A 24,824-nucleotide genomic window follows, 5' to 3' on the forward strand; every position below is an offset into this window, starting at 1 on the left:
GTTATGGAAGTCTCATTGATTTGCCAGTGTTTACAAGGGGATCGTAAGACTCAGAAACTATTGACTTCGACAGCTCAGGTGTGAGATGGAGCTGGGCAGTGGGGATTTATTACAGTCGCAGAGAGAGGTTGTCTGCAGCAAGACCAGGTCTTCTGCTCCTCGGAAGGTTCTGGAATAAACCACAAAGTAGGTGATGAGAAACAACCGGAATGAACTGATTGGCTGTAAATGACAACGTGCTCTGATCTTGAAGAAGGGAAGAACAGACAGGAGACTGGAAGGAGTGTGTGGGTCAGGGGCAAGGTCCCCTCGGTAGGGGGAGCAGCCACTCGGGAGGACATGCTTGAGGACGTGGGAATGTTAATACCGAAGGAATACAGCTGAAGAGGGTCTCCCGGGCCAGCAGAGCAGAGAAAACTGAACCCGCTTCTCCGGAGCAGCTGCACAAGGGCTGGCACGAGACTGTGAGTCCTTCCTCTTCTTCCACTCCTTTTGCTGGTCCTGCTGCACACACCGGGGGCTGGCCATCAGAGTGCAGCTGGTCGCCAGTAGATTGCTGGAGAAGGGCTACAGCCCAGCCGTCCTGCAGCCCCCACTCTCAGCCACCGGTTTTCCTGGCTCTCTAGGGCTCTGGTGAGGACAGCAACGTGCACAGTTGGAGCCTCCAGAGAGCAAGGTGATCCAGGCTGCTCTCTCCAGCTGGGCTGAGGCTCCTTCGGTAACACAGTGGCCTGCTCCAGTGCCCGGTGCAGACCCTGGCAGGCAGGGACACTCAGCTATTGCTGGCTGCTACCACAGTCTTCACTACTGTCACCATCCATTCGAACTCAAGAGAAAGTGTGATCATATATTTGTGCTTTTTGTTTAAATTCACTCCTCTGTAGTTCTTGGCACATGTAAGATAAAAAATCATGGATTAGATAAATGAATAAGTGGCTTTCTCCGTGGCGCATGTTGGAAGAGGGCGGATCCTATCTGCAGCAAGTCCTGGGTGGCCGCTCCTCCCAGACAGGCCTCTCGGCTCTCAGCTGGCATCCACACGGAGGCCCTGCAGCCCTCGGGAGGCATCATGTCCCCCCCCCTCCCCCCGCCGTCGGGTCTGGAAGACTGGCTCCTCATTTCTTCTTTTCTTTTTTTCTGTGCATTCTCCCAGTCCCCAGCACATTCTCCCTCTGACTGGAGGTCTGCTCGTGGAGATGTCACCTCATCACTGCCCTGCATCCCCGTGCATCCCCCGTGACGCTGAGTCTCTAGCCATGCAGCCCGTCCTTGGCATGTGAGGCTCAATCTCCTTCCTGGTTTCACTAAGGAGGAGTTGGTTCTTGGTCCTTCCCTGAAACACTTCTTCATGAACAGGTTTCAAAGACCCAGAGAAAGTAAGGGTGGAAATTATTAACAAAGAGAAGACTTTTAAAAAATTAGAAATCCCTTTGTGGGTCTGTCCCAGTGTCAATGGGTAGGTTCGACATCTTTTCTTTTACGGAAGTGTCATTTGTCCCAGGAGCACATGTGTGGAGCTTCACTGAGAGGAGGGGTGAGTAAGAGGTTGGACCTTCTCTTTCCTATGAGAGATGAAACTACAATCATGTCATGAGATGATAAAGATAGAAATATTTAAAAGGAAAGAAAAGAAAGCCACAAATACACCACATGTTGCCCAGCAATTCCGGAGACTGTGTTTCTAGGAGAGTGGGGAGACTTCAATTTGACCTGGGACACGCCATGTGACGGTTGGCGCATGAAAAACGTGTCACAGAAATGGTGTGATAGCAATGCTCCTGAGCTAGAGAGTGCAGCAGGGACAGCCAGCGAGAGGAGGTGGAATAAAGATGCAAGCGTAAAAGTAATACGATTGGAAAGTGATGAATTTGGGAGAGCAGGGAAAGAAAATATTGAAGGATTACCCCACTGGATTATTTTAAATAGTTGTCTAGCAAAAAAATCTTACATACAATCACAGATTTTTGTTGACATTATGAAACATGTCACCGAATCCAGCCACCCGGACTACACCCTGTCTACTAGGATGATGATAAGAAAGAAGGTGGGAAATGGTCAAGACAGCAGCCTGCGTCCTGAGGTGCGGTGCCGAGTTGTGTCAAGAGGATGTTTTGCTTTCAAGCAAAACCCTGTGCAGACAAGGAGCCCACACACTGAATCCGTATGACAGCTTTAGTCTCAAACAGTCGCTCCTACCCCAAACCTAAAGCTTAGGTAGCAGTGATTGATTTTCACACAGTTTGAGGAAAGCGAGATTCCTACACACATAGGATATGGCAAAATTTGAAATGCAAACTTGGGTAAGAAGAAACAACCAAATTTCAAAGAACATGTTAGGATTCCAGAGAAATTTCTAGAAATCAAGAGAAACAAAGAGAAAATAAGCAAAGGAAATAAACACCGTCCTGAAATGTCAACATGAGGACAGAGTCAACGTCGGATCTTCATATATTTGGAATCCAAGAATGAAAAGGCGAACCCAGCTAAAAATCAGTGAGTCCAGAGGAGCCTGACTGGAAGCAGGTGAGAAAGCTGAGAGCCAAGAAGGCCCCGGGGAAGGGGCAGGAAAGCAGGCACGCGTGGCCACACACAGGAAGGCAGTTGGCCAGTGGAGCGGCTCAGCACCCGTGTCAGTGTCGGTGAGGCGGTGAGTCAGCCCAGGGCCACCATGCCCGGGGGCTCTGCTGGATGAGTAGGCCCTTCCCGCCTGGCAGAATGGAGCAGCGACGGCCACCCTCACACACACCCAGGGTTTCCCTCATTTCTTTTTGTTTACCTTTATTTTCAATCATCCCTGCCTTATATCTACAGTTCTCCACATTCTTTCTATGCATGTCCAACCTTTTCTCCTTTCTCATCATATTTCTCTTAGCTCTTAAAAACAATGAAAGAGTCCTTATGCTTTTCATTTCTCTAACTACTGAACTTCCTTCTGTACGTCTCACATAGCCATTGTCTTTCTTTTTCCTTTATCTACTACTCTGTTTCTCTTGCTCCTCCCAAGATGACTGAATACTCATGCTCCACGTCTACATATTATAACTGGGACAGAATGACTATTTCCCCTTGATCGCTATTAGTGGCTTGTTTCTCCCAGACTTAAAAAGAGTGGAACCAGTGTTTTCTCTCTCTCCAAGATACAATTAGTTCATGTCTTTCTAGGGGAGAATTTTGTATACTCTTCTTTCTAAAGTGCATTTCATGCAATTGTCTTTAATCATTTCAAGTTAAGTCCTGCTGACGACCAGGACTTCTGTGCAAAAACCAACACTGTCAGCAAAATTGTTTTCTTACACAAAGGACAAATTACTGCACGTGCAGAGCTCCATGCTTCAGGGTGGCTGCCAGAAAGCCACCCACATCATTATGTGATGGGGGTGCTTTAGGGTTGGATTTTAACTCAGCAAAACTCTATGCATGCTCTATGAACTATATCGCGGGCATTATATATTCATAAAAGCTTTTCTATATACTGTATTATCATGTAAAACATTCTCATAGTATTGTGTAAGCATTGAATCTTGGTCTAATTTTTGTTCAAGATTAATGCCACTCATGATATTTTAAAAAGCAGGTCATAGTAATCATTATACTGAATGATGCTTCTTTTCATTTGGTAACAAGAATAAAAACAACAAGAACAACTTTGGAAAAAGTTGCAAGTTTAGGAGTGTTATTAGTTAATACCGCTTGTTTAAACACTGGACGATGAAATCAGTCTGTCTGGGTGGCCATCTCAGACACTGTGATGAGATACCCAAGCAGGTGCAGATGAGACACTAAGTATTCATGCAATGGAGAAATCTATGAGAGTTATTCTTACTTCCTCCTCTCCCCATGTGACTAATGCTGTCAGAGTCCTTCTGCTGACTAACTGTCAGAGCACAATTACTTCCTCTGCCTGCATTCATTTTCCCTCAGTTAAATTAGATAAAGAGCATCTTTCTCCGGAGTTTGTAAGCATTAAATGAGATGATTCAGGGAAAGCTTATCCCAGAATCTGGTATGCAGAAAGCATTAAATAAATGTTGGCCATTGTTAAGACAGTTAAATAACACCAGAAATTTGGGATTAATTTTTAAAAATCCAATAATCTCACTGAAGTAAAAAGGGATATCTACCTTAGAAACACAGCTAGTAGAACAGATTTATATTATTGGAAAAATAGTTTAAGTGAGAAGTAATCCATTCAAAGAACCCATAGATGTTTAAGGGAGGATTTGATATTTAATAATGGATTTGACTAAAGATCACAATATCATATTACACATTGCATATTAATTTATGGTCTTAATAACAGAATTCTAAAAAAACACTAAGTGCTAATAATATTAATTGCATAAATTCAGTCAATTTATATTATACATGCCAAAGATTTTAAAGCAAGAAATTAAACAATAATTATAAGTTATCTCCCCATTGTGATCCCATTCTTTAAATGTGTTAGATTGTATCTCACAGGTTTTTATAATGGAAATTCTTGCATTGCAAAATTATCATTTAACAGGCATGCTTGGTACATTACACACAGGGCATGGAAATTATTTATTTAGAAAAACTTAGTTATATCAATACTAAAATCATTTCTATGCTAAGTGATTATTACTCTGGAAAGGTTTTCTTTGAAATGAATTGTGATTTCTTTTTAAAATATGGGAAACTAAGAGAAATTTAATAGAACAGTAGATTTCTGGTAAAAGTAGGTGGAAAATTCTAAAAGAAGCTGATTGTGTTTCAGAAATAGGTTCATAGAAGCACTTCTCTATGATGCCCTGATAAATACATTCGTATCTTAAGCCTCTCATAGATATATAAGAATGCTTGTTTATATCAAGACTCAGGGAGCACTGTTCTCTGTAAATCTACCACCAAACTCACCTCAAAACATTGATCCAGCAAAATAAATGAAGAAAAGCTGGCAAGAGCAATTTTTATTCTATGTACCTGTTATATCTGAGAAAATTGTTGGGGGAACAATCAGGATAAAAAGATTGTGAAATATCCCCCTAAAACAAGAGGTCTTTTCAAAGAACGGTGGTTAGAAGCAAAACCACTATTCAGACTAAAAGGCCTGTAAATGTGAGGTCTGATCTTGTCCAATATCTCATTAAAAGTTGACCCAATCAATCACATGGGAGTTTTCATTTTAACCTTCCTCAACTAGTGATCCTGAAATGAATGTGAAACCTTGCTGACCAGTAAAAAATAATTCATCAATGAAATTTTATTGAACTATAAATTCAACAATTAATAGGTATCCTTTGCATATACAAATATACCATACCGAATCTGTCTTATGAACACTGAATTATTTTACTTGGTATTAGAATAAATATAGTGAAAATGCTCTTATAATCTCAATTTTATTCACTAATTACCCTTTCTAATTTCATTACAACAGTATTATTTTATTTTATTTTTCTAAAGAAGAACTAAAGTTCTAAAATACATATTGAGACCATAATTTCATATTCATTTTTCTGGAGAGTAGCTCTTTTTATAATTTTCTTATTTAATGGGCTCTTGATAAAATTCTGATTGGAGTACAATTACTACTTTTGGAGGGAATTTTGATGAAACATAAAAAGACTCAAGTATATGCATTCTCATACTTTGTTCATATCTTTTGTTGGTGCATCATGGTTGCACATAATGGCTGGACTTGTTGTCAGATATATGTGCATACTGAAGAGTAGTGCTCTTGAAACAAGAAAATCTGTTTAGTGACAACTGAAATCCATAGCTGGTTTCCCGAAGCTTCCCGATGTTAACTGCTTGACTATTAGTGTTTTGTAGAGAACACTATATAGACACTGGGACATACCTATCTATTTTCGCATTCCTCCATGTGTCCCAAATAGTTTCTTTATTCTACAAAATATGTGCGGCCGGGCGGACCCTGGTTAGCTAATTCACTACATGGTTGATGGGTGCTTGTTTTATGGTGTACCAGCATTTGAGCTATGGCTTTTCTCATTGCCTGTTTCCTTTATCACTTTATGCCATGATCCCCAAATCAGTGAATATACCAGCCAAGAGACCATGAGCAGGAAAAGACACCCTCTTGGAAAAAGCTCTCCTAGAAAACAAAACAATACATTCTGAACCAAACCGATGTAGGCTTGCCTGCCTTGGACCCAGCACTGAGTGTCCTGGTGGAAGGTCCTTGCCTGTAAACTGGTCTTGACTCACTTCACCTGTAGCCACGAAGGTCAGGCTTGGCGAAGCCCAGGAAAATCCTAAGGATGGAGAAGGGTGCCTGGTTTTCACTCCATCTGTTAGCTTATTTCCCATTTTTGAGAGAGCTGATGCCTCACTTTGCAAGTTGGGTTAGACAGCACAATTCCCTGTCCCATCTTTTACATGTGGTCATTTCTGGGCGGGTTGCGGTGCCATCATCATCAGCAGCATTTTTTACTTCCTTGACACTATGTGAAATGTTGAGTGTCCTGACCCTTCACTACATCTTGGAAGCCCTGCCGTCATGGAGCTTGCATCCTAGTAATGATGGTCAGAGGGCCCCAAAGCCCTAGCTGCTAGCTTGCTGCTACTGGAGCTCCCAGGCCTTAGGCTAGAGCAAGACTGGACCCTGGGGCGCCCCGAGGATGAGGCACCACCGGCCACGTACTGTCTCCCTGACTATGCCTACAAGCGTGAAGGATGCTTCCAAGCAGGTTTATTGAAATATATACTCGGGAGTGTCTTCCTTCTAGGAAGATCCTGCCCATAAGCTGATTATACTATGTACTCTTATTTTATCCAGAATTACAAGAAGAAATTAGGCTGAGATCACAAAAATGTTTGAGTATACTCCTTGTAGTTACATACCTTCTAGCAGAAAGAGGAGATACCTGCTTGATGCTTCTACTTCTGTGAATTTGCCTCTAGTTTTCTGTTCAGAATTTTCCTGAAGCTGCCATTGATCACTACTGCACAGTAGAAATTGATGATTTGAAAACATTTGGCTTCATAACAAGAATTTGTGGAGAAAATCAGCAATAGCTGCTCTGATCTGCCTGCATGTGATAGTTGTAAAAGAAGATCAATGAAACTTGCATTTTTTTTGCAGGGGGACTTTAAGAAATCTGTTGATTAGAATTGCCTCAGAAATGAATGGTATTTCTGGCAAGCCAATTTACATTGCAGAACATCTGTCCCTCAGGTGTGCATGTGGAGTCTTCATGTTTCAGGTGTTGGCTAGGCACACAACTGTTAGCTGACCTTGGACAGTCATTTGATTCAATTCTTAGCATGTTCATCTGTAGAGTAAGGATAACTAATTCCAAAAGTAACACTTGCCTGTCCTTTCTATTGCTGGCCGTGGGATTTTAGGTAAGCTTGATGGTGCTACTCAGGAATCAATGCTTGCTGACTGCAACGGGGAGCCATAAGTGGGGCAGAGAGTGGCTATGGCTAACAGAGCTTCACCGAGTTCTGCTAGAGATGACACTGTGCTGTCACCAGACTGACCGCTTGGAAGACATGGAATCTGTTGATTTTTTTCGCCATTTACATGTAAATCATATAGTCATTAGATAATCTGGTTCAACTCTGCAACAGCATCGAAACCCTTACATTCTGTGACTTATCATGGCCTTTCACAGCCCTGGTTTTCTCTGAGTTCACCACAGGCATGCAGAGCTGTACTACCTTCCTAGGAGTCAGGGATGCCATCTAGGCACCAGCTGTGGACCACTTCATCCAGAGAACACAACTGTCCAGACAACTCCCCACGCCAGGGCTCCTGTCCCCTGGTTACTCAAGCCAATCCAGGGATCGCTATGAAAGGACTTTGTACATGGAATATAGGTTACTAATTCACTGACTTAATAGTAAGGAGATTATCCTGGATTACCCGAGGGGGTCCAAGGTAATCAATCACATGAGCCCTTAGAAGCAGAAAAGGAAGTCAGATGAGATTCCCAGGAGGGCATGTCAGAGTTTGGAAGCTCAGGATGGACTTGACCCACTGTCACTAGGCTGAAGAAGCCCTGAGCCAGGGGATGTGGGAGGCACAGAAGTTGGGAGCGACCCACTGCTGCCAACCAGCCAGGAGATGGGGACCTCTGTTCTACAACCTCCGAAATGGATTTTTGCCCCAAACTGCGTTGAGTCTAGAAGCAACTTCTTCCTCTGAATCTCTAAAAGGAACACAGGGTGGCTGACACCTTAAGTTTAGTCTTATAAAATTCTAATCATGTCACCCAGCAGGGCTCACTGATTTCTGATCTATAGAACTGTGAGATGACAAATGGATGCTGTCCTAAGCGGCTAAATCCGTGGTGGTTTGTTATGGCAGCAATAGAAAACTAGTGCATTCTCCATCCATCCACCCATTGAGCAAATGCTTATTGATCTCTGGCAGGAGCTGCTAGCAGGTGTTCTTGAGCTGGAGAAGAAGCAGTGAAAATAACAAAAGTCCCTGCCTTCTTGGAATTTTCCCTCTAGTAACAATGTCGCCTGGCCCCAAAGCCCTAGCTTCTAGCTTGCTGCTGTTGGAGCTCATGGACCTGGTAGGATAGATTTATTATAGAATGGAGCTCTTAGTAAAAGATTGGCAAAATCACTCACTGAAATCTCAGAGACATGCTTTTGGCACTCTTTGGAGGCGGTCCACAAAGGGAGATTCTTTGTAGCAGGCAGGTGTCACCTTTCTTATGCAAATTGATGATGCTTGTGGTAACACTGAAACTTCACTGCATCTCTTCACTATGTCATTTGCTAAGAAAATGCATCAAGTTTAAGCAGCACTCTTCCCACTTACCAGTCTCAACAAGTCTACCATAAAATCTGGATTTTACTGCTCCAAGTTTGTGCCCTGACCTCAGAGTCCTGGGCTGCAGAGAGGAGTAGAAGATGAGGGTGCGCGGCTCTAAGGCACACGATGGCAGGGAGCACTCCGGCTCTCAGGCCTCTGTGGATGTCCACATGGACTCTGCTCTCCCGGGGAAGGCTGTGCCGACGTCTCATGGATTTGGCAAATGGAAAAATGACTGGATGGCAGCAGACTTTCGCTCTTTAAGGATGCTTAGAAAGCTCTGCTGTGTTGGCACCTAGCAAGCAGGAAACAAATGTGTGTGTGTGTGTGTGTGTGTGTTTAATGAATCAATGAATAAATTCTGTGTGGTCTTCTCTTTGGCATCCTCCAAAAAACCTTCATTAAAAACTGCATTGCTCTCCCGTACTTTTAGGGTTAGGCTGGTGCTTTGAGGATGTAGTGGAGGAGCATTAAAAGAAACTTTAAAAGAGCAACATATTTTCACTGCTCCTTGAACAGAACTCCTTAAGCCATTTGGTTTGCAGGTTATTTACCATATTTCTAGTACATAATCACACACAAAAACCATATAATATTCAATGATTTCTGTTAGAAATTCCCCATAATCCTTTAGGCTTATAAATAAATATCAACTTGCCCACAGGTCAAAACAAAGCTTGAAATATTGAGAGAATTATCAAGCGATAATTGCCCATGATATTCTTGTTTTTAAAACTTTAATATTGCATCTTTAACTAGTTTTTTTGTGATAAAAATAACTTCAAATTTCAAGAAATAAATTCTAAGATAAAATGTAGGGTGAACAGAGGCAGAGTGGTAACAAATCTGCAAAATCTAAGCTAAAAGTCACTGTGTACAGAATGATTGTTTTTATCATTGTATGACCACCACAAAATGAATATAAATAGGCTCACAAAAAGCTGATAATAAAGTAATGTATTTAAGAGCAGAAAGAGCAAATTGATCTTGGAGGGCTTGGAACAGAGCTTAGTCATAATAACACTGCACCATTACTTTTTTCTTTATTACTTGGTACATTAATTCAAGATGTACATGAGAACATAATGCAGCCAGCAGGCAAGCAAGGAAATATCAATAACATTTGCAGTTTTTCTGGGGAATATGTCCATTGTATTTTTCAATTCCACCTTCATTGATGGTTAAGCGTATGCTGAGCTATTTATGTTCCATTCTGTCAAAGTGAAAAATATAGATTTTGATAGAAGACAATAAAAACGGAAAGCTGATTTCATACTAAGTGAAAAATTCCTCCTGCAGTGTCATGTTTGGCTAAAATAAACCAAAATAAGTGTGGCAGGGTGTTGAAACACGGCTCTCCTGAGGTTCAGGGTCAAGGTAAGTGTGGGAGCCACGCCTCAGCAGTCCTGGCCAAGGAATCTGGGACTCCTGCAGCCTGTAGGTGACCACCAGCAGCAGTGCAGAGGCGGGCTCTCCCCGAGAGAGAGGGAGGGTCAGTGCCCAGGCTGGGTGAGTCTAATTTGCACAAGGGAGTGAGTGCTGGTGGGGGTCATTTTAACCCTGTGAATTAGGGATTCCTAGCAGGATCCCAACAAACCCAAGAAGCCCGGGGAATACAGGACACCCAGAGGCCCAGGGAATACCTAGAGTAGCTGCGACTATGTGGTGGGGTGCCTGAAAGGCTTTGGCCAGCTGCACCCCAGCTGGCCCTAAACACCTGCCAGGCCCTCACTGGACGGCAGTCGTGAGTGAAGATGCTCCCACTTCCCATCCTCCCCTATCTGTTCCCATTCTGACAACAACCAGGACAGAGTTAGTAGTTGGGCCTGGTGGGGTGCCAAGTAAGAAAAGAGAAGTCCTGGTGGAGCCAGCCACACCCCCCTTTCCCACGCCCCAGCTCAGTGAGGAGAGAATACTGGGGGTAACTCAGTTTCCAGCAATATCTAGAATCCTGGAAACAGAACAATGGGGCCCTAAGTTCATGCAGGGCTGGGAAAAGCTCCCCCACGGAATCCAGCTTACTTTTTATCTCCTGCCCACCCCCTTTAAACTTGCCTCCATTATGTCATGAATAGTCACTATTCAACATAACAATTGCACTTGGTGACATTCTTATATTCTCCACAATGTCTGCAAAGAGACCTTTAAAATATCATTTGTTGGTGCCCTTCAAAGATTTGCATATCAAGGAAAATGAGAATGAGACCTTAATTATCAGCAAATTTAGAATAGGTGATATCTTAAATGATTTAAGAAGTATAAATTATGAACTGATCAAATATAGAAGCCTCCTTAAATTAAAGCTTCAAACCCCTGTTTGCTTTCTTGCACAGATTGAATAAAACTTTGAGTTGTGTAAATAGATGAGAACACTGTTTTCTCTGGGGTGGGTGTCTGCATACCTGCGCATGTGGGACCCTTGAGTTATTAAACACATTAAAGCCTAGTATACAGATTTCTCTAGGCAGATCCTGAAGTCCTCAGCTAATTGGTGGATATCTCCAATTCAGAAATGTGTCAGTTTCCAGCTAGCAGCAGGGATACTACTGGCCAAGGACTGGAAACCGGTTGGAATTAAGTGATTTTTGTCCCTAGATCCTTGTTGGGTAACTTCAGAAGGGATGGGAGGGATAACAAAGCATACTTCAAACATGGCTTTTCCAAGAAATTGAGCAACTATCCAGCTGTCCCCAATGAATCTTTGCCTGCATCTGGGCCCCGGTGAGGGGACAGACACAAAAAGCAGCGGACCAATAGGGTTTACCTAGATGAAACAGCAATTCATTCTGCAGAATGAGCAGCACCAGGTACTGGGAGGATGTGATGTTAGACTTTGGATCCAGAGCAAAAACAAAACCATGTCCCAAGAGTCCCTGACTGGGCAGTGGAATGGACACCCAAGGCCAGGCATCAGGTTTAGGTCATACAGCCCATCCTAAGAGCAGGCAGTGGCACAGGTGTCCAGCTCTGTCTCCAGCCTGATTCCAACAGCAGTTGCCCTTTATGGACGGTACCAGAAGCAGTGAATGCAAATCATTCTCTATTGACCAAAACAGCCTTTAGTCTGGGACTATGGAGATGTGCTGGGGCCCTGAATTCACCTACAGTTTGGTGTCTGACAGTTCTGTTTCTTCAAGGTCAGTGGTGAGGCTGGGAAGCCGTGGTGGCCAATGCAGACAGAACTTGGATGCCTGGGAGGAACATGGACACTGTGATGTGGGAAGATACAGACTTAAATTTAAACTGCAAATGCAAGAGCCACATCTGTCTTGGATATTGGATGAGATTTCAATTGTCCACGAGGGCAGGAAATTCTTGGTCATCCTCTAGATCTGGATTATGATTAAGTACTTCAACCCTCCTCTGAAATGAAGTGAAGGGTCCAGGGAGCAGCTAAGCCTGCTTTTGGGGCGGGGGGGGGGGAAGGGGGCTTGAGAAGTGAAAATTTGTTTATAATGTCTTATTTGTGCAAATAGGAATTATTAGCATCTAGAAAACAAATGTGATTTCTGTGTTATAGTAAAGACATTGATTCTTGAAGTTTATTTTGCTTAATATATTGAAGTTTATTTTGCTTAATATATTAATTCCAATGGATTTCACTGAATGCTCTTGGAAAGAGCATACAGCTAGTTTCCTCCACGACCCTCCAGGAAGCGCGGACCTGCAACACGGACTGAACACTTTCACTGAGCACATGCTCACCTGCCCAGCACCGTCCCTCACTTTCCACATTCCTTCCTCCACTGTCTCCAGGCTGATGCTCCGGCATAGGACCTCTGTATAGTTTTCTGAGGGTTTATTGACCTAACTCTCCAAATAACTTGCCTTTTTAAGGAGAGAGAGAGGCACAGAGGAGCTGTATAACTCATCAAAGATCACTCATCTGGGAAACAGGATTGGAACCCAGAACCCTTGCTCCCAATGCTGGCCTCCCCCACTCCACAGTGTCCCACTTCTTGTTTTCCATAATTATTCCAGGCGTCCAAAGCATCTTTCCTGCCATGTTTATCAGGGAGACCCCTGATTTACTGTTCTAAGCCCCATTTGGGCACGGACAGGCCTGAGTCTTTTGTCCAGCTGGCTCCGGCAGGGACAGGCTTAAGGAATACAGTTCTCCACACTGCTGGGTTCCCTGGGGTCCACTGACAGGCTGGCCGCAGATTTACAGAAGAAAAAAAAATTGATTAACTGCCATCTCCCTCGCTCAAAACTCACCTGGCTCCCTCTCCTTTCTAACTGTACAAACCTTCTTGCTGACGGGAAAAGGAACAGCTTCTGTTGTTCACAGGAACTCTCAATAGGTCTTGCTCTCAACATGGTTAGAACAAGCCTGCGACTTTGCTTACAAAAGACTGATTTGATGTCCCCACCAGTCAGGACAGAGGTATTCAGTCAGTACTAGATTGAATAGTGTCCCCCCAAATTCATGTTCTTTCCAGGGCCTCAGAATGTGATTTTATTTTGAATTAGGGTCATTGCCAAAGTAATTAGGTGGGCTTTGGGTGAGGTCATACTGGAATAAGGCTGGCCCCACCTCAATCTGAGGACTGGTGTCAGAAGAAGAGACGACAAACACAGGGACAAACACAGGGAGAAGCCGTCGTGGGATGGAGTCTGAGGTTGGAGCCATGCATCTACAAGTCTAGGAGCACCAAGGGTCGCTGGCAACACCAGATCAGAGGCAGCAGGGATGGAGTCTTCCCCAGAGCCTTCAGAGAGTGTGGTCCTATCCATACTTTGGTCTTAAAATGCTAGTTCCCAGAGCTGAGGCAGGAAAGTTCTGCTGTCTGTGTTCTCAGCAGGTGGACGTTTGTTGTGGCCGACATGGGAGCTGACACAGGGCACTACCCTTCAGAGAGGGATTCCCATTTCTCTGGGCATCATTCTACCAGTTCATGCTTCGAGACACAGGTGGACTCTGAGGAGAAAGTTTCCTTCTGGGCAGAGGTCTCCAAGGAGGTCTACAGAGAAGAGCAGTAGGTGACTCCGAACTTCCCCAACTTAATTCTACAAGTGAATTTTGGTTGGGAATAAATGAAGCAGTCTGAGTGAAGACGGAATGCACTGGATTTGGGAAGCATTTGTGGATTTTATAATGGGAAAGAGGCCTTCATGTGCCGCCCAGGGAGGCAGGCAGCAAGTGAGGTTGGAAGCCTGGGCCCTTTCTGGGACCTCAGTCTCCTGGGGCTGCTCTGTGGGTCCTCCACCTCTATCCCTAGAGGTTTTCCAGGTTCTGGAAGCCCTGCTTGAATGTTGGAAAAGCCAAGATTGGGAAGAAGGGAAGGTGTCTTCAATTTATTGAGGGCCTACTATTTGGAATAGGGATTAGATGCTGTGCTGTGTCGTTTAGACTAGAGAGAGACGGCAGACAGAAACCCAGGCATGGGCTGGATTTGCACGCCAGATGGATGCACCTTTCCCCTTGGAAGTAGAATGGACTACCTCCAAGGAACCGAAGCCACTCAGGACAAGACAGAACAAACATACGTTGGTCACGTAGGCGGGTTACTAAATTAACTGCACACAAACAAACATCAAGCACCCAATTCTACCTCATGCACCACACTCCACACAAGATAAGGAAAACCCGATTAAAATGTTTTGCCTCTGTGAAATCGGTCATCATATAGTTTAGTAAATGGCAGAGATGCTCAAACCAAGGGGCCTTGGCATATTTTACAGCTTTGTTATGATCTGAGGGTTCTCTTTGGATCAACTAGTCAAGTCTGGATGGGAGAAGTGCCCGGAGAATCTACATTTATACATGATCATTCCAAACACAATTTTCAGAAATTTGGTGGCAGCAATTCTAATAATTTCTTCAATGAATTTAGAATAAGCTAATGTTTTCAAATCTAATAAGCCTGATGATTTCCAAAGAACTCTGAAGCAAATTTCCAATATGTAAATCATGAACTCAAAACTGTCTAGAGTTCCTTGAGGAATAAACCTTAATTCCAAAATTAAACTAAATCTCAGTGAAGAGAGATCACCTTTATACAAGTCAATTTGAAGGCAGAATATCTAAAGTGTTCTTGTTTCTGTTTTTTGGTAAACAATCCACTCCCCGGAGTTCATCAGCCTTCCTCCATGAGCTCAGGACTCACAGAAGCCATGGGAGCACCTGAGAGATGGGCACACAGAGCTGGAGAAAGCTCAGGGTCTCACAAGACCTTGTTGTAAAAAATATTCAGCACAAAAGAATTGTTTCTATTTGTTGGAAGCCACAGAACATTCAGGATCAAAACACTGGTTCAAACACCCTAAAATTTTGCAATTTTAATGCATTCTCATTATGTATATGTTTGATTGTACCTAAATTTGAACTAAAAATTTGAAGTATCTTTTAACGGGCTTTTATTAGTCAATAGTGGTGGGCTGATCCTGAGACTGGTGATTTCTAGGAGCATGGAAATTTAATTATTGAATTGACTTTTTTGCATACTCATGACATAATTTCTGATGTTATCAAGAGTCTCTGATACCTGGAGTCTGAACTGTTTCAGGTGCTACTGGTGCAATTAGAAACAAAGAACACCAAACAAGGAAACAGGGTCACTGGAGAGCCCTGCTCCACTGGCACAGCCTGCATTTTAGCTGTAAATATTTTAATGGCATTTATTGGCTCATATTCTTCAAATGTAGTATACCGCATCATTAATTTTGTAGTTTCATCTCTGAAAGCTATAAATCGAGCATTCCTATTGTCTTAATTTTCTGTAACCTTTAATAACATTTGTGCAAGAGCATGGGAAAGATGAAATTGCCATCGACTGTATTACAAATGCATTCTAGAAATGTTCCCCAGAGCCTCCACACTCTCTCTCCCACCCCATTACAAAGCCAGCATGTTTTAGACATCCATCGGAAATCCATTGTTTAAATTCAGGGAAATAAGCTCCAGGGCTTGGATATCAGTTTGGATCTTCCAAAGAGGACCTTTGTCTGGCCTTCCCCATCTGTCGCAGGCAGCCTTCTCATTTTCAGATATGGAATTCCCAACCACCAGTCACAGGTCCCAGCTTTGGGATAACACCAGGTAAGAATGGGTTTGAAAAGCATTTATCCTTGAATGAGTTCTTTAACTTATCTGGCCATTCACCTGACATCTGTAGTCACCAGCATGATGAGTCCTCCCCAGAAAAGTGACCGATGGAGCTGGTGAGCCCAGGAGGCCACACCTCGTTCACAGGTTATGGAAGGACCAAGGTGCAGTGCCCCAGCCCCAACCACACTGTGAACCATCTGGTTATACTGCTATGTATATCTGACATACCATTATCATGTTTTAAATCAGGTCATGAAACATATTTTCATAATATTACATATGTTATTATATATATATATATATATATATATATATATATATATATATATATAGTGGCTATCTTATTTAACCCAGTCAAGGTCAGGCTCCATGTGAAGGGGCATGGATTCATTGTTTGTAATTTTCATGCCAAACCTCATAAAATATTATTGTACACATTTTATATAAATGAGAAAAATTGAAGATCAGAGAAATTAGCAATTTGCTAAAGGTCATATGGCATCTCTCCTGGTTCCACAGTGTTCTCTGTATGTCTCAGTACAAGTCACATCTTAGACTTATCAGCTGTTGTAGTTTTAACCATAGCTTATTTATAGTTTGTAAAAATGCTACTTGCAAATAAAAATATGAAGCCACCCCCTTTGCTGGAGCAGAGATAATCTTTTGGGGCTGGGTGTAAGTTTTAACGCCTTCAACAGTGTAGACGGAGCATGAACGGATGCTCCAAGCACTACCCATCCCCCTACCCAACTTTATCCTTGATGGCCCCCGGGCCAGACTACAGTGTGGCTCTCCTCACTGTGAGCACCTGCAAGAGGGGTGCCCAGTTCCCTGACTCCTCAGAGAAAGCTCATTCAACATCACAAGAGGCCGGACAGAAAAGCTAGACTGGAGTTTGCACCTCAAGGGGACACACACAGGGGCAGCGTCACTATATTGGAAAGGAAATCTTCTCTCATTCTTTCTTTCTGTCATTTATATATGCTCTCATTCAAAAAAGGATGTTGTGGCAAGACTTAAAAGAAATACATTTGAATCTGAGTTTAACAAGATATTGATTTACATAAAAGACAAGTAGAGAAAGAGGAGAAAGAAATGTGGGAAATCATTCTCACATACATGGGAAATTAGGGTAAGCTTATCTAATGCTACATACTGTAAATATCTAATATAGATTTAATTGTAAATACTTATATATTCCAGTAAAGACATCTGCTTAAATAAAGTAAGTATTATGGTTCTGTGAATATGGATAGCATATCTATAATCATGAAGCAGGATTTATTAAAATACTATTAAAGCTAAATCATTTTTTCTAGTAAAAATACTACTGTAATTGTAAATGGAAATCTTGTGATAAGCTGCTTCTGGCAGAACCGGATCTAGGATAAGAGAACCACTTTGAAGAAGTGCTTTAAGTTTTTCCAGCTAGAATATTCCAATTTTGTAATAGGACCCTCTGAAAATATAGAAAACCACATCGTGGCTTTGTAGTGACAGGTTTGTTAGAGGAGGAGAAAATGAAGCTGAAGCTAATGTCACCCCCCCCCTCAAATATCAGGAAAATATCAGGCAAGAAAATGGCTTGAATGTAGAAACCCTGATGCAGACATTGAGAAATGTTCCAGAAGATGGCTGTGTTGACACCAGCAAAGGACTGGTATAAACTGCAAATTCCCCACAGTGATAAACTCTCAACGGTGTATTTCTGAAGCCAACCACTTCCTTTGTTAAGCATATGAACATTTGTGAGTGACAGAGTCAAAGAAAAACTGTAATGAGAAGCAGTAGGAACCAATAGCTTTGTTTGACAGTGGAGAGCTCTCAGCCAGGGTGTCTGTCTCTGTGGGTTTCCTGGAGGATGTGGGGAGATTCTCATTGTCTTTTGAGCATCACTCTATGTGTTTCTTCTTTTATACAAGGATGCCAAATGAGGCCTAGATTCTAGTTCCAGGTTTCACTGTGGAGCAAGAGCACTGACACCCTGCTGTCGTGGCCACCCACCCCGTACACCTAAGCAAGGGAGAGAGATGTGCAGAGTCTCCTCTCCCATGAGGGTCAGGAGCAGAGGCACACCAGCCAGCTTTCTGTCAATGTGACCAAAATACCTGCATGGACAACTTAAAGGAAGAAAGATTCATTTGGCTCCTGGTTTCAGAGCCCAGTCGGTCCCTGTCTGCCTGGGTAGGTTGTTTGGGGCCTGAGATGAGGCAGTACCTCACGGCAGAAGGGCATGGTGGAAGAAGGCTGCTCAGCTCACGGTAGCCACGGAGAGAAAGAGAAATGGGGTGGGGGAAGTGAGGGACAGAGGCTGATATAGTCCCCAAGGGCATACCCCAGGGACCTTCTTCCTCCAACTATGCCCCACTGCCTATAGTTTCCATCACTTCCAACCAGTCAATTCAGTTATCAATGGATTAATCCTTCAGTGAAGTCAGAGCCCTGGCCACCCAGGTACTCCCCCACAGTCCCACCTGTGACCTGGCGCACTGGGGACCCGACCTTTAACACATGAGACCTTAGGGGACACTCCATATCCAAACCATGGCACGAGACAAAGTTCACACTGGAGAAAAGCTAGAGAGGAAGTTTTATAACAAAACAATGGAAACAGTAGCGATACATATATTACATATTTCTGTGAGGATTATTGAGGAAAATCTGTGAATCACACAATTCAAAAATATCAACGAAGACTTTTAGGGGTGGCTGTTCCTAATTCTTTAATAACTCCATTCTTTCTCTCATCTCCTCTCTATGACATCTTTAGTGATAGCTGAACACAACTGACCCTGGGCAGGTGGAGTCACTCTGTAACTTCATGGATACTGCTTGCGACTGTTCCAGTAAAAATGAGAATTGCAAATTAAGAATATGTAATAACAGGATATGTATTTTCCATAAAGTAGGAATGCTATTACAAAAGTGTCGAGCTTGGACAGTAAGAGACTCAATGACTAAAACTCAGTTTTTACTTTTCTCAAAGAGTAGCCATCTTGCCCCAATTCCTACTTGACCACAGCTTTTCAGATAATAGGGGATGGATGTCAATTCACTCCCATACACAATTTTGAACTTCAAGATCCCACTGAAGTCCTTTTTACTAGTATAATATTAAATGATATTTCAATAGTCCCACTATTAAAAGACAGCTAAATAGAATTTCTGAGAATTCCATGATTCCCTGAATAGTCTATGCTCAAAGCCAATTTCATAATAATATAAAACACAGTGATTCCAAATAAAGGTTATTTTTGTTTGTGGGAGAGCTGCCTCCACTCTGCTTTTATTTTATTTATTTCCTTGTATGTACAATGAGCAGATCATGTTGTAAAATTCTCATGCAGTGAAACACTAAATTAAAAAATTATTCCCATGACTGTCAGGAATAAATTCTGCATGCTGACTTATGTACTTAGAAGTTAAATACATAACTTCTAAGTGAGCAGCAGAAAAGAAAATTAGATTCACATTGTTTCAGGAGGATCACACTGTCAACGAACAGATTGACATTTGCTGCCTGTCAAGAGATCACCAAAACTTGTTGATATCGTTATAGGATAAAGCAGACTATCTGAGCTCAGAGATAATCACAAAGCTCAGAGTGTCATATTTTAAAAATGGATCTATGTATATGTCTTAACCAGCACTCATATCCACTAAGTAACTACAAATTATTAATGACAAATTATTAAATAATTAGTAAAACAAAATAAGAAAAATTATTTTTCTATATTATTTTTAAAAATAGAAGAACATTTATTGAATGCTCCAAGCCCACTGCCATATTTTAGCAATGTTTAAAAAAAATTCATCCTAAATTGATTTTAAAAAAACAACAAAACACTACTGAAAGCTTAATAGGAAGCATCTAAAGGAGGAATTACTATTAAATATTAAGAAAAGCAACAAATTCAAAGCCTATTAATAGGTTCAAAAACTGTTTTATAAACTTTACAATTTAATTATTGAACACTCACAGAAGAGCCTTGCTGCTGTGTGTTCCAGGAGTAACAAGTGACATTGGCAACTGCCATTTCCTTAGGGAGCAGGAGGCCGGCGGGAGTACACTATTTACATCTCTGAACAGATAGATCATTGTCCCTAGGTAACGGTAAATCCTAAATGTGTGGCTGGGAGCTCTGCTTTGAACCCCTCCCCTCTCCTCCAGGCTCACAGGCCATTTGACCTGTGGGACAACTCACCATTCATGTTCTTAAAGATGTTCAGGATGGGGAGGATCTGACGGTAGTAGGGCACCAAAGCCTCGCCCACCATCTCCGCTGACACAACCAGATGCTGGAGGACTTTGAGCGTGACACAGATGACCTGCCGGTTTCTGAGGTTCAAGGCATCTGGATGGTAGGAAAAAGAACAAGTAGGAAACACGGAACATGAATTCTAGTGTTGAGTGAAGCTGCCTCATGGACGTGTTGAATTAGACCATGTTCTATGGGGACCCCAGGTGGATCTTTATTATACAGCTGGAGGTGCACTGCAGCCCCAAAGTTGTGATAGCATCAGGTTTGATTGCTACTTAGTGTCCCAGCTTGCGTTGTTTCCTACCAACCCTAAGAATGCAGCTCATTCTCCTTTTGGGAAAGATACTGGGAGGGCATAGAGAGGATGTGAGAAGATCACTTAGTGTCATTGGATTTAAAAGACGCTGTGTGTGTTGACAACAGATATGTTTTATACGATGGTCTCTTCCAGCTAATAACCCAAGCTCTTCCTAAAGCCATTACCACAGAACATACCTATACTGGGGAAGGAGGGCTGGGTGGGGCACATGCGTGGAGAAAGTAGAGACTGGCTTCCAACACTAAGAACATTCCTGGTAGAAGTGAATGTAAGGGTCTATAGACAGGCTCCAGAAAGTCGGGAAGGAGAGCAAACATCTTAAGTGTTCAATTAGGAAAAAAACCAAAACAAAACAAAAAAAAAACAACAACAGTAATGAGTTAAAAGAGATCAAAGGATACAAGTGGTTTTTAAGAAGAATTCTGAGTGTGAAGTAACTGTACAGCAGAGAAAGACTGAGAGGCATAGGTGGCCTTGCACCAGGGGCTGGAGCTGCACCACCAGGTCCCTGGGGCTGGCTGGGTGAACTCAGCCCACTCACTGAGACTTTCTTGGCCCCAGTTTCCTCCATCATGGGAACCTCCTATTTGCTTTTGGATGACTAGATTAAAATGATTTAAATAGAAGGGTCATACAAAGCACCTGGTATAAAAGGTCAGAGGTGAGGATTCATAAAGTGTGGTGCTCCCGGGCTACTCCAAGAAGTCGAAGGCTCTTATTCTTAAGATGTTCTACCTTCTAATAAAAAGGATTGACTGTCATCTTAAAGCACATGTCATTTATGGAAGGACAAAAAACTTAGACTGTTAACAGGTTGAAGCTTTGGTCAATACACCTGTGGGAAAGTGCTGGCATTGTTCTCCAACTCCAGCCCACGTTTCCAACAGCCTCGATTTCCCAGCACCTCAAATCAGCGTGTTCTAAAGATGCATGTTCCTCTGTGGACATCCTCTTTTTGCCACGTTCCTCATGCTCAGTGGTGACACGACCTGCTCAGTTCTCAGACACTCAGGGTCAGACCCGTTTCTCATTCCTCACGCCCATCGTGTTGCACAGTGATGTGGCTGTGCACTGCAGTGTCTGAAGCTCACATCTCCCTCCCCGTCCTCACCGCCATGCCTCTGGTCTGGGTCTCCATCCACCCTCCTTGCCATCCCTTGAGGGTCCTGGCTCTGGGGACCCCCTCCCTGGAGCACACGCGTGCCCTCTGGGTGGCTGTCTCTCTCCACTGTTGCTGAACTTCCCTTCCTGGGGCTAGGTGGTCATCCTACCACCTGCTCACAGAGCTCAGAGACCCCCACCCCATTTCCTAAAGAATAAGGGACAAACTAGCCAGGCCCTGGGGGAGGCACTCAGGGTAAGTTTGAATTAAACTCAATTCTTAGTTAAAAGTCCAAGAATACAAAGCCTCACTTAGTGGTTTCACAGGTATTTCCTGTAGAGTCACTAGGACATTTTTGAAAATAAAGCACAGGTCAACTTTTCCCCTTCTAGAAACAAACTAGGGATTGGGGCATGAGAATACTTCTGAGAAGCCCCGTAATTTCTGGTCCGGTCAAGGCTACATTCTTGTTTGGTTTGAAAGCAAACTCAAATGTAATGGAGAGAAGTCAGCCCCGGCTGGGGGAGCCCGCCCAGGTATAACTGCAGGGCTTGAAAACACGGCGCTCATCATGGCAGCACTTACTCACTCTCAGGCCATGCTATACTTCTGAAAAACAACTAAAAATAGAACGCTATCATTTGGCCTAAAAGATATAGTAATGAGACCTTTAAGAATAAAGCTTCAGAGTACCCCGAGTCGGCGGGAGGAAGAGGGCAGGCAGCCTGTGATCTGGAAGGTGTTCTGTCTTTCCAGGAAGACCCAGCTCCGTCAGGCTGAGGAGCCTGCAGAATGCTGTTCTCAGGACTGTGGGCATTCGACATGCCTTCCCCACGAAGCCCAGCATGTTTAGGTTTTAGGACTGCACAGATCTGCATGAAGATTCCCAGCACAAGTATGAGAGCCGCCGTATGCCAAAATTAAACTGAGCACTTTACATCTGTGAGTTTGCTAATCCTCCATCAAATATTTATTGAGAGTGTATTATGTGCCTGTCACTGTTTACAAATTAGGAAGATGGAAACGGATAGGACAGATGTCTTGAACCACCCTCTCAGGTTTATCACGTAGTATGGAAGAAGATATTAAACAAATATGAGAAGTGTGATGAATATTTTTAAGAAGAGGAGCATATTTCAGCAGCCAAACACAGGGGGCACCCAGCCCAGCCTAGGGGTCAGGGAAGGCTTCCAGATGCAGGGACAGGGATGAAGAGATGTTATGTGGGTGAAGAGTCAGGGGAGGAGACAGCATGCTGGGACTGATTCCCCAGGTCTGCTCCAGACCTGCGGGTCAGATTCCACTGAGCCACTTGGGTTCACAGTCCCAGATAGTAAAGAGAGATCCTAGCTGGTCTTATCATTGTTGCATTTGCCTTTCTTGGGATCACTGGGAAGTGGAGACAAGTAGGTGGGTATAAAAGGAGGGTAAAGCTGTAGTAATTCTTTCTAAACTAGAAGACCCCCCGCAGGTCTTGCCTGATCAAACAGAAAGCATCAGTTGTGTGAGATCCTGGTTTTCTGCTTTTTCTTTCTATTCATCTTCTGTCCCATTTTTACTGCAGGACTGCTAGACACACTAGCTCACACTAGCTAAATGCTTCACATACTGTGCAGTGAGAAAGGAGTAGATACAGAACCACACAGGTGTGTTGTATTTTTATATCCTACAATGAATGCGTGATTGAATGCATCTAGTTCTCATTCCAGTGGATTTTTTTTTTCAAAAAACACTTTCTGTTGATATGATAAAGTCAGAAGAAGGAGAGCCCATGGTAGATCACTGAAGGGAGAATTACCTGAATGTGGTGGTCACGGAAAAGATTTTGGTGGCTACAGTGGCTCCTGGATGCTGGTTTATTACAGTGTTCCTATTTTAGGGTATGCATCCCCAAAGCTGCAAAAACCAGCCCAGAGTGTGTCCGTCAACTTCCACTGTTAGAGATGAGTTTCACCATGTGGAACACATTGATTAAGGAATGAACTTCATATATACGTACATACCATGTTCATGTACATCATGTATTACATATGAGCTTCTAGATATAGAGAAATTGCTGAAGAATAAGAAAAAACAACTTATACTCAAAGTGGTAAAATTTATTCATAGGTGATTGTAAGCCACATGTATGTATGAATGTATATGTATACATATGTAATATATATGATATGTGTCATATGAGCTGTGTAAGAGCAACACAAATATTAAATTGTTGATTGGGCTCATGTCTATATGTATTGCTACTTGACTACTTGGGGGTGCCCTAGTGATCTGTCTCAACATGGATAGTGATAATAGCTCTTAGGAAATAATTTAATTGCAACCTTGATTTAATTAACATAGTTGTGATAGATGTAATTGGGTTGACAATGACCAAATGAGTAAAATGCCTGAACTGTGATTCTTATGGGATTTAAAATGGAATGTGAAGTCCTCCTGAATGACCAGGTGATGACTTTAAGGCCTCTGCAGAGGCTGTGACATAAGGCTGGGGTCTGCCCTATGACGGTGCCTTAACTCCATATACTGGGGGCAGGGTGGGGCTATGCTGTCCACTTCCACTCAGTCTCTTTATTTTTCTTTTTCATCTTGGAAAACTAAGACTTAATAGTCAATTGGAGTCTTTTTGTTCTTACTGTCCTAAATGGAATTAAAGAATTTTGGAAGTGAAACTCTTTTCCTTTGAAAAAGTCTGTTAACAGATGTAAAGAGAATGTGATTCTTCATCTTGAAAGGGAAGAGGCTGTTTATTCCTGTCTGATGGGTCATTGTAGAGACATAAGTGAGGACTCTGAACTTGAGATGGACAGTTCTGGAAAGGGTCTGATGTAAGGAATTCACTGACAGTGTAGAAACTTTCTATTCAGAAAATTGGATTTCTATTGTAGTGCTCACTGCCTTCAACTGTAATCAGACAGAGCTTCCAGAGATAGAGAAATTGCTGAAGAATAAGGAAAAATAATTTACACTCAAAGCGGTAAAATTTATTCATCCTAAGTAGTTATGAGCTACATGTATGATTTTCTCAGGCATAAAATCCATTATCGCTATGAATTTTTTGCAAAATGAGAACATTTTCTACTATTACATGATTTGCTGCTATAATATCAGAAAATGCAGAAACATTTCTAGTAGTTCTTTTCCAAAACCAGAAACAACAAACACAATGAGAAGCAAACAATAAATTCTAAAAAATGTTTTTGACGTGCTCTTTCAATGTAAATATCCTTAATGTAAAAATAGATAACACAATCCAATAAAAATGTATCTTCCCATAAAAATGGGTTAAGGATGTGAGTGTGAACAGATAATATGCAAATTAATAAATATAA

General features: G+C 42.6%; 1 protein-coding gene across 1 annotated transcript in view; it reads right to left on the reverse strand.

The window, feature by feature from the left end:
• The window catches only part of Pacrg (parkin coregulated), a 469,717-nt gene that overhangs the window by 164,279 nt on the left and 280,614 nt on the right, over positions 1 to 24,824 (reverse strand). Inside the window, exon 4 of the mRNA XM_026393151.2 lies at positions 20,015 to 20,164. Within this exon, the coding sequence (XP_026248936.1) occupies positions 20,015 to 20,164 (150 nt within the window). The remainder of the gene's footprint in view (positions 1 to 20,014; positions 20,165 to 24,824) is intronic.

This window comes from Urocitellus parryii, chromosome 8 (assembly GCF_045843805.1).
Source record: "Urocitellus parryii isolate mUroPar1 chromosome 8, mUroPar1.hap1, whole genome shotgun sequence".
Taxonomy (NCBI): Eukaryota; Metazoa; Chordata; class Mammalia; order Rodentia; family Sciuridae; genus Urocitellus; species Urocitellus parryii.